The sequence below is a fragment of the Podarcis liolepis genome (assembly GCF_965112155.1).
Source record: "Podarcis liolepis genome assembly, chromosome: 5".
NCBI classification, from domain to species: Eukaryota; Metazoa; Chordata; class Lepidosauria; order Squamata; family Lacertidae; genus Podarcis; species Podarcis liolepis.
Genome location: NC_139556.1, coordinates 97,508,050 through 97,518,966, shown reverse-complemented (window position 1 = coordinate 97,518,966; position 10,917 = coordinate 97,508,050). Strand labels below are relative to the sequence as shown.

Genomic DNA, 10,917 nt, shown 5'->3' with positions numbered 1-10,917 from the left:
ATAAGGAGTTAAATTATTCAGGGGTGTTATTCTTTCACTTACAAGCAGTCCTCACTCTCCCAGATAAGCCCCCTGAGTAAGGGGGAAGGGAGGGAGGGAGAGAGAGAGTGAGAATGTACACAAGCACACTTGGCTTTTCCTAAGAGTCTGGGTAAAAGTTGGATCCAGTACATATAGATCATAAAGAGGAAGCAGGAAAGACTATCACTCTTTCAAATTCCTCCTCCAGCTCTATGCACTATTCAAGGGAGAAAAGAGGTTATCAAGAGAGGAGAAAAGAGGTTACAAGAGAGGATTTCGGTGTGATCCAGTGGGGCTTTTCTCATATTCATTTTTTATTTTATGAATATTTGGTACAAAATTCTTTCCCAAATATCTGTGTCACAAAATCAGTCTTAAGATAGCTGGGATTCTAATTACAATTCATCAAACACACTCTCATTTGTGTGACCCATATAAGAATGATTACAGTGTTCAATTGTATTACATGACTTGCAATCACATTCCAAGGCTATTAGCACATGGTATCACACCCCTTGTTGCTTATTTGTTTGCAATAACTGAGCATATAAAAACAGAGAGTGCTGCTGATGTCTCTGAGGAAAGCAAAAAGCCCTTAGAGAAAGAGAGTTGAACCTGACCAGGCAACCTAGAAAGAATTAAGGAGAAAGAGACAGCAAGAGAAGGATGGAGATATGGGCAATTTTGATTGCTCTGCTGGTGGTTCTTCTGATTCTGAACTCCAAGAAACTGCTCTGGTCAAACAGGCATGACCCTCCAGGCCCTCCTAAGGTTCCTCTCATTGTAGTCTTGTGGAACTTTGGATTTAAGATTCATGAAGATACTTTCATTAAGGTACTTACATCTTAGTTATAATTCAGTCTGATTTCAGCAATTGCTTTATCTATTTCCCTCAACAATTGTGATATTTCAGCTTAAACAATAGCATCAAATAGTAAATGGTAAATGCCATAAGCCTCTTTTGTAAGAAACTGCAATATATACAAATAATAGGGATAATACAAATAATATTATTATTAATACTGAAAAGCACAAAATCATATAAAAGTTGAAAATATGCATTAAAAACTACTGATCAAAAATATTTACTGTATACTGTTAAACTGAGGAAGGAGGAGAGAACACCCTCAAAGAAAGAATGGTTTATGAAAATCTTGGAATATGCAGAGATGGCAAAAATTGATAAAAGATACTAATTTAGAATCTTTTAAAGAAGATTGGAAAACATTTGCAGCCTATATAAAAAGTAATTTCCCATATGTAAAGACCACAGCGTGGTTTGAAGTGTAAGAAAACAGCAGAATATATTAAGAAACATGTTGGAGAGGATGAAATTAGATAAGATGGAACTTTAAAATGCAATTGTATGTAATTCAAGTTATAAACAAAGATGTTGGGTTAGTGGGAAGTCACTTGTTTTGTTGAATTGGAATATAATTGTTGTGTAACAAATATAACTTTCTAAATGGAAAAAAGATTAAAATATTATTATATATATATAAAATATTGACTGATCACATAGGTCCTCAGAATTCATTCATGGCAGCCTCTCAACATGGAATTAACCTGCAGGTGCTATTCAATTTCTTAAGCCTGGTGTCAGCGATGTTGCTTCACTGACAGGGAATGAGAATGCAGGCATAGAGAGCAAACATATAAGAGTGGTATGCAGAGGGAAGGGAGAAGCAGCAGGGAGCAGCCATAACTTGAGCTCAGGACATACGGAAGAATCCACAGAGGTGAGGGAGACTGAAGCTCTTGTATTAAGTTGAAATATCCAACTGCAGGTTTTGAACACATCTTTCCTCTCCTCTCTTTTGACCCTAATGGTAGCTGGCAAAGCAACATGGAAATATTTTCACCCTATGGACAATACATCTACCCACTGTAGTACTGTCTGGATTCCAAGCAGTGAAAGAAGCGCTCACTGACCACTCTGAAGAATTAGACGAGCGACCACAGACTCCTTTCCTTAGGACTATGATAAAAGGAAAAGGTAAGTAGTGAAGAATAAGAGTTTCTCCTGGTATTTTCCCAAGAGAAAATGTTTAAAGGGCTGTCCAGAGCAAAGGTTCTCTATTATTGTTGCACTCAACAGGAAATGGGTTACCTAGGAGTGAACAACTAGGGGCTGAGGTCCTTTCAGTGCCCCCCTAAAATATTTGAGGGGACCACAGGCTCCCTCTGAGTTCATGACAATTGCCATTCTAATGGTGGGCATGAGCCGCATAATAATAATAATAATAATAAATTTTATTTATACCCCACCCTCCCCAGTCAACACCAGATATAAAATAATTGATTGAAATACAACTTAAAAAACAAGATTAAAATACAACATTAAAATGCAGGCTCGTTTCAGCAGAAACTCAAAAACTTTTTGGGGGATGAAAATGTCAAGTCTGGTTGAGAAAAAATCCAGACTGGTCCCACGTGGGCCAGAAAAAAGCCAGGGAAGTCCCCAAGTAGGAGTTCCATCACAGAAGGAAAAAGGGAAAAAGAAAGAGGGGGAGGGGATCAAGTTAATTCCAAGCCAAAAGCCAGGTGGAACAACTCTGTCTTACAGGCCCTGCAAAAAGAAATCAGATCCTGCAGGGCCATGGTCTCATGAGACAGAGTGTTCCACCAGGCCAGAGCCAGTGTTGAAAAGGCCCTGGCTCTGGTTGAGGCTAATCTGACTTCCTTAGGGCCCAGGACCACTAGGATGTTGCTATTTACGTGGGGTTCTGCGTGGGGCATACCGGGAGAGGTGGTTCCGTAGGTATGAAGGTTCAAGTATCTGGTCAGTGTGTCCGGGGCCGAGTCAGTGTGGCCATCCATCAGCAGATAGCGCTGAGTGTCATCAGCATATTGGTGACAACCCAGCCCAAAGCTCCAGACAATCTGGGCAAGGGGGCTCATAAAGATGTTAAAAAACATTGGGGAGAGGATTGTGCCCTGTGGCATTCCACACCAAGGAGTGGTATGACAAAATCTCCCTCCCTGGCACCACCCTCTGTCCCTGACCACAGATAAAAGAGCACAGCCATTTACGGGCTATGCCCTGTATCCCCACATCGTTGAGGCAGTGGTCCAGAAGATCATGTTGATCAGAAGATGATGTTTCCTCCAAAAACCTACCAAGCTGTTCAGCAACCTCTCTCTCAATTAGATATGGAAGATTTGAAACTGGGCGGTAATTGGATAAATCTAAAGGATCTAGTGAAGTTTTCTTTAAGAGCGGACACACCACTGCTTCCTTCAGCTCTCCTGGGAATGTCCCCATGCCAAGGGACAAATTGATAATTTCAACCAGGGGGATCCGTGCAACATCTGGGCACACCCTAATCAGCCAAGACGGGCACGGATCAAGGAGGCAAGTGGTGGGCCTACTAGCTCAGAGGAATCTATCCACATCAGCAGGGAGTATCCGATCGAAATGATCCAACACTGGACCCGAAGACTGTCGAGGGGCCTCCAGTTCTGTCACTGTATATAAATTGGCAGGGAGGTCACGGCGGAGCAACAGGACTTTCTCGGCAAAAAAGTTCGTGAACGCCTCACAGCTGTGAGTCGAATTTATGCTTAAATTTGGTTGTCCTCCTAAGGACGTTATTGACCTAATTATTCTTAAAAGTTGTGCCGGGTGAGGGCTAGCGGATGCAATGGAAGCTGCAAAGTAACATTTCTTAGCAGCTTTCATAGCCATCTCATAGGCTTTCATAAGCGTCCTATAAGATGTTCTTGAAGCTCCATCATGAATCTGTCGCCATACTTGCTCTAGCCATCTGAGGTCCTGCTTCATTTTCCAGAGCTCCTAGATAAACCAAGGGGCCCGGTTTCGGCAGGGTTGCAGAGGGCGCTTAGGCACGATCTTATTGATGGCCGCCAAGAACCGGTTATTCCAGTCCTCGACAAGGTCATGTAATGAGTCAGCAGGAGGAGCAGAGTCCCACAAGGCCTGACGGAATCTATTAGGATCCATCAGCCTTCGCGGGCGAGCCCAAATAGTCTCGCCACCTGAGCAGGGGAGGAGCGAGAAGTCAATCTTGGCTTTCAGAGTGCAGTGATCAGACCATGTCACTTCCACAGGGGGGAGTATGATCACATCTATGCCAGCACCAAAGATCAAATCCAGCATGTGGCCTGCTTGATGAGTGGGGCCCAAAACAAACTGGGAGAGCCCTAGTGTTGCCATGGAAGTCATTTGGTCCAGAGCCTGTGAGGAGGGGGCAGCATTGGCATGGATGTTGAAGTCTCCCAAAACCAATAAGATTGGGAACTCCAAGGCCCAGCCCGCCGCCACCTCCAGCAGGTCTTGTAGCACCCTGCTTGTGGTTAACGCTTAGCTGGAATGAAATATTCAACGCAGCAATAGAGAAATTAAAATAATAATTTATTTGTCAGACAAATAAATGATAGGCACAGTGGTATATGGTTACCAAAGCTCTGCCCACTCCAACCACACTGTGGTTAGTTTCAACTGCAAGTAGAAGTATGTTGCATGCTGCAATTGTAATGCATTTACTATCCTGGCCCTCAGTTCTAGATGTAGAGCTTGAACTCAGAGTTCTTTCTGCTGAAGGCTTTGATGCCTACATCAGTCTGAATCCTGGTAAGATGGGGCATGGTGGTTGGAGTCTAGTCAATTGTTCAGTTTATTGCTATGAATGAGGTTCAACTCCCCATGAGAGAACAGGTTCATAGACTAGAGGTGCTCCTGGATCCATCTTAGCGGCTAGAGGCCCAGGTGACCTTAGTGCCTTCTACCAGCTTCAGCTAGCAAGGCAGCTTTGGCAGCTAAAGTAGTTTCTGGATCAGGATAGCTTAACTACTGTCATCCATGTGCTGGTTACCTCCAGGCTGATTATAGCAATGTGCTGCATTTGGGGCTGCCCTTGAAACAGTGTCTGGCAAAAGGAGACAGGACTAACATTGGTTAAGAAAGTGAAATACTTAGGGTTTAACATGACTGCCAAAAATGTGAATTTATTTAAGGATAATTATGAAAAATGTTGGATTGAAGTGAAAAAGGATTTAGAAATATGGACAAATTTGAAGTTATCATTGTTAGGTCAAATTGCTGAGATAAAAATGAATGTATTGCCAAGGATGTTGTTTTTATTTCAAACGTTGCAAATTTTGGTTAAGATGGATTGTTTCAAGAAGTGGCAGAAAGATATTTCCAGATTTGTTTGGCAGGGCAAGAAGCCTAGAATAAAATTTAAGATATTAACTGATGCTAAAGAAAGAGGTGGATTTGCCCTGCCAGACCTTAAACTTTATTATGAATCAGCTGCTTTTTGCTGGCTGAGAGAATGGCTGCTTCTTGAAAACACTGACATGTTGGATCTAGAAGGCTTCAATAATGCATTTGGCTGGCATGCATATTTGTGGTACGATAAGGTAAAAGCACATAAAGCGTTTAAAAATTATATTGTTAGAGGGGACTTCCGGGTCAGCGCCATCGGTTAATAGCGGAGTTCCTCCATTCGGAGGAACGGGCTCCATGGAAACTGGGTCTTCCCGCCACGGCGAGGGTGGGGACCCGCTAGAAATCCCAGGCAGAGGAAGCCTGGGAACGTGGGGTTCTGCAGGGCACCAGGAGCGCCCCCCTACTCGCAGGGAATCCCATTTAGGGGCTCCGGAGCAAAGTGGGGTGAGAAGCGCGGTGCTGCGAACTGACTGCTACTTTCATGGAGTGAAGCCGCACAGCCATTGCCGGAGAGCGCTGACTTTTTCCTGTGGACAATTGGATTTAAAACAAGTAGAAACAGAAACAGTGAGTAGAAACAGAAAATTGGATCAAGAAATTTCTTAATTTGGTAACGAAGCGGGAAGGTTCAAAACAGGAAGTCTGCCTTCCGCTTTTTGTATATAGACTAAAGCAAAAACTTTGTAAGCTAAAGCCTGGAAAGCTGTCAAAAAAGTCTAAATTTCCTTCATTTAGAATTACTGAAACCGCCTTGGAAGCAGGAGAAAAGGGGGGGGGGACTTTGTTCAACCCTAGCAGGAGAGGAGTGAAGAAGGATAAGTTTCCACCGTCTCTAACCTGGGAACGGGGTGTCAGAGACAGAAATTGTTGGAGAGGTTCATTGACTGTCAATGGAATATTTTGACAGATAGCTAAAGAAGAGAAACAAGCTGATTCCAATGTTGCCTTTTGCATTTTAAAGAAACAAAATATCTGAAAAATATCTGAAAAACGAAAGTAATTTTCCTTTGTTGGACTTGCCTAAAAAAAATGGATACAAATAGAAATTGCCTCCTCTAGAGGGAGCTTGTCAAATTGTTGCTGCAGTACATTTGAGGGCTCAACAGATGTAGATTAAGAAGGTGGGAACAGGCTTTTCTGACCTTGACTAAAGATGAGTTGGAAAGAAGAATGGGTGCTTGCCTTATGCAAGACAAGTGCCCTGCTGGAACAGATGCACGAGAAGATGGACTTGATGAATGAGAAAATGGATTTGACTGTTGCAGTTAATAACTGTGGGCAAATAGGGAATATTGATACAGAAATTATCCAGGGACCAACTCATGAATCTGTACTGACTGGGCAAGTGCAGAAGATAATGGAGGAGGATGCGGTTGCACCCCAAATAATACAAATGGAGAGTCCCGAGGCCCTACAGGAGTATGAGCCGTTGTCATTGAAGATTGGAGTTGGAGTAGGCCAGGGGGCGTCTGGAGTTGAGGAGGTTCCCAACGTTGGAGAGACCTTGGAATATGCTTTTAAATACTTTTTGGAGTATATTGAGGTTTGTGGGGAGTGGGACTGTGGGGAATGGGCGGGTTTGATGAAGGGAGATGGAGACAGTTTTGGCTTGGAATCCCCCAGAGGCCTACCCCTCAATTAGAAAGGAAAGAAACTAAGAAAGAGACCAACGAAAGACAAGGAAAAGGGCAAGTATAAACAAGAAGAAGAAGAATTGCAGAAGGGACATGGAAGAGACTTAAGGGCCTCGGACATAAGGCTTCCAGGTTGATGGACTAGATGGAATGGACAGTAAGAACTGACACAATCTGAGACCAGGAAGAAGGGATGTTGGATGAAGATTGGAAGAAAATTTATAAAGAAAAATTTTCTATTTGGGGAATTGGCAAAAATTAATGAATATTAGGGAAAATGTTGAAATGAAACTATATGAATTTAGCAGAAATGATAACAGGAGTAATGTATATTTGATAACTAAGATTCATGCTTTAAGGTGTTTTAGGGTAAGATAAGGTTAAATTAATTAAGGTAATGTGAATAATAGAATATGGGGAAAGATGGAAAGGATTGGTTGAGTTAATTATTAGATTAAATTAGATTAGGATAATTTTTTTAACAAAAATTGAGAAAGATGGAAAGAATTTGCTGAAATAACTAATTAAACTAGAATACAAAAAGGGAGGTGTGAGGAAGTCAATGAAACAAGCAAATGGAAGTTTTAGATATGTAATCTGGGATTTGTGTTGTTTTCTTTTTTCTTTTTTTCTTTTTGTTGTATTGTTGTATTGGTTTTTGTGTTTTTTTCCTTTTTTTGTCTATTATAGTGTTGTTTTTAATGTTTTTCTTCTTCTTATAATTCTGAAAACTACTAATAAATATTATTTTTTAAAAAAATAAAAATCATATTGTTAGAAAAGCATTGTTTAATGTGTGGATAAGATATAAGGATTTGTTAGAAAAGAAAACCCCAAAATGGTTGTCACCAATTGAAGCGAAGGCACAGAAAAAACTCAATATGGAGGCCAAATGGCCGAAATATTGGGAAATTTTGGAACAAGATAGAGACAGAATAAAATTGCAGAACTTTGAAAAATTGAAAAACAAAGTGCGAGATTGGCTCCATTATTACCAAATAATGGAGGCATACAATTTGGACAAAAAAGTTGGTTTCCAGGTGGAAAAATCGAAATTGGAAACGGAATTGTTAGATCCAAAAATCAAGAATTTGTCAAGAATGTATAACTTGCTGTTGAAATGGAATACTCAGGATGAAATGGTGAAATCAGCTATGACTAAATGGGCACAAGATGTTGGACATAACATAATGATGGCTGACTGGGAACAGTTATGTACCACAGGTATGAAATTCACGGCATGTAATGCCCTAAGAGAAAATTTAATGAAAATGATTTATAGGTGGTACATGACACCAGTCAAGCTTGCAAAAATTTACCATTTGCCCGATAATAAATGTTGGAAATGTAATGAGACTGAAGGTACATTCTTTCACCTTTGGTGGACATGCCCAAGGATTAAGACATTCTGGGAGATGATTTAAAACGAAATGAAAAAGGTATTCAAATATACCTTTCTGAAGAAACCAGAGGCCTTTCTCCTGGGCATGGTCGGCCAATTGGTGCCTAAGAAGGATAAAACCTTTTTTATGTATGCAACAACAGCAGCAAGAATACTCATCGTGAAGTATTGGAAGACGCAAGATTTACCCACCTGCGAAGAATGACAGATGAAGTTGATGGACTATATGGAACTGGCGGAAATGACTGGCAGAATCCGAGACCAGGGAGAAGAGTTGGTGGAAGAAGACTGGAAAAAGTTTAAAGACTATTTACAGAAATACTGTAAAATTAATGAATGTTAGAAGAATGTTGGAATGAAGTTATATGGCTTTAGTAGAAAGGTTATAAGGAATTAAGTATAAATAGATTAATAGAATATTAAAGGAAAAAATAAGGTTAGAATGTGTTAAGATAATTATAGGATAGAAAACAGAGGAAGATGGAAAGGAATTGCTGAAACAATTAACAGAAGTGGAATACAAAAAGGGAGGTGTGAGGAGGTCGTTGAAATAAGTGAATGAAAGATAAGATATTGAAATTATTTGATGTATTTTAAACTGTTTTTTGTTTTGTTTTGTTAGTTTAATGTGTTAGTGTTATGTGTTAGTGTTATGTAGTGTTTTTGCATTGAATTGTATTGTCCATTTTTTTGTTTAAACTGTTGAAAAAGCAATAAATATTATTATTATTATTTTTTAAAGAAACAGTGTCTGGCAAAAAATGCAGTAGCTTGACTTCTCATGGGGGCAGGACATAGCCAGCATGTTATGCCACTGGCTGACAATTAGCTAAGTTCAAGGTGCTGATTGAACAAACAGCCTATACAATTTGAGATCAATATATCCCCTTCCAATAAGATTTACAGTTTAGATCTTTCTCAGTTTTGCTTCTTTTCAGCCCTCGGTTCTTTTGGGAGGATGAGTGGAATATAAATGTAATAATAAATACAGTCAAACCTCAGATCTTGAACGCCTCCATTTTGGAATGTTTTGGCTCCCAAATGCTAAAAAACCCAGAAGTAAATGCTCTGGTTTTTTTATGTTTTTTGGAAGCAAACATCCAATGCACCCTCCAGCATCTGCAACCAATCGGAAGCTGTACCTCAGTTGAACAGATTATGTTCTACAACCAACATTTGACATAACAACAACAACAACAACAACAACAACAATACCATCCCCCTTCATGGATCACTGCCTTGCCATGGTGAAGGGGCTTGAATAACTCAGAGAAGCTATGAGCTATGCTGTGCATGGCCACCCAAGATGGACAGGTCATAGTGGAGAGTTTTGACCAATCGTAATCCAAATGGAGCAGGAACCAGCAAGCCACTCCAGTATCCCTGCCAAGAAAACTCCATGGACAAAGACAAAAGGCACATAAAAGTTATGACGCTGGAAGATGAGCCGCTCAGGTCAGAAGGCGTCCAACATGCTACTGAGGAAGAGCGGAGGACAAGTACAAGCCGAAAGGTCACTCAGTTGCGGATATGCCTGGAAGCAAAAGGAAAGTCCAATGCTTTAAAAAAAAATTTTGCATAGGAACCTGGAATGTAAGAACCATGAACCTGAGTAAGTTGGATGTGGTCAAAAATGAGATGGCAAGAATAAAAATTGACATCCTGAGCATCAGTGAACTAAAATGGACAGGAATTGGCGAATTCAGTTTGGATGACCATCATATCTACTACTGTCGGCAAGAATCGCGTAAAAGAAATGGAGTGGCCATCATAGTCAACAAAAGAGTGGCGAAAGCTGTACTGGGATGCAATCTCAAAAATGATAGAATGATCTTGATACGAATCCAAGGCAGATCTTTTAACATCACAGTGATCCAAGTTTATGCACCAACTACTGGTGCTGAAGAAACTGAAATTCACCAATTCTATGAAGACTTACAACACCTCATAGAAGTGACACCAAAGAAGGATGCTCTTCTTATTATAGGGGATTGGAATGCTAAAGGAGGAATCAAGAGAAAAAAGGAACAACTGGCAAGTTTTGACTTGGAGATCAAAACGAAGCAGGGCAAAGGCTAATAGAATTCTGCCAAGAAAACAAGCTGGTCATCACAAAAATGCTTTTCCAACAACACAAAAAATGACTCTACACACGGACACCACCAGATGGGCAGCATCGAAATCAGATTCATTATATTCTCTGCAGCCAAAAATGGAGAAGCTCTATACAGTCAGCAAAAACAAGACCTGGAGGTGACTGTGGCTCAGATCATCAGCTTCATATAGCAAAATTCAAGCTTAAACTGAAGAAAGTAGGAAAAACCACTGGGCTGGTAAGATACAATCTAAACCAAATCCCTTATGAATACACAGTGGAAGTGAGGAACAGGTTTAAGGACTTAGATTTGGTGGACAGAGTGCCTGAAGAACTATGGATGGAGGCGGCAACATTATACAGGAGGCAGCAACGAAAACCATCCCAATGAAAAGGAAATACAAGAATGCAAAGTGGCTGTCCAACGAGGCCTTACAAATAGCGGGGGAGAGAAGGCAAGCAAAATGCGAGGGAGATAGCGAAAGATACAGAAAATTGAATGCAGATTTCCAAAAAACAGCAAGGAGAGACAAGAAGGCCTTCTTAAACGAGCAATGCAAAGAAACAGGGG

General features: G+C 40.7%; 1 protein-coding gene across 1 annotated transcript in view; it reads left to right on the top strand.

The window, feature by feature from the left end:
- The first annotated feature begins 610 nt into the window (after nucleotides 1–610).
- Nucleotides 611–10,917, top strand: part of LOC310707295 (cytochrome P450 2J2-like) — a 32,952-nt gene continuing 22,645 nt past the window's right edge. Inside the window, exons 1-2 of the mRNA XM_083504311.1 lie at nucleotides 611–855; nucleotides 1,855–2,017. Coding sequence (XP_083360437.1) covers nucleotides 688–855; nucleotides 1,855–2,017 — 331 coding nt within the window. The 5' untranslated portion in view covers nucleotides 611–687. The remainder of the gene's footprint in view (nucleotides 856–1,854; nucleotides 2,018–10,917) is intronic.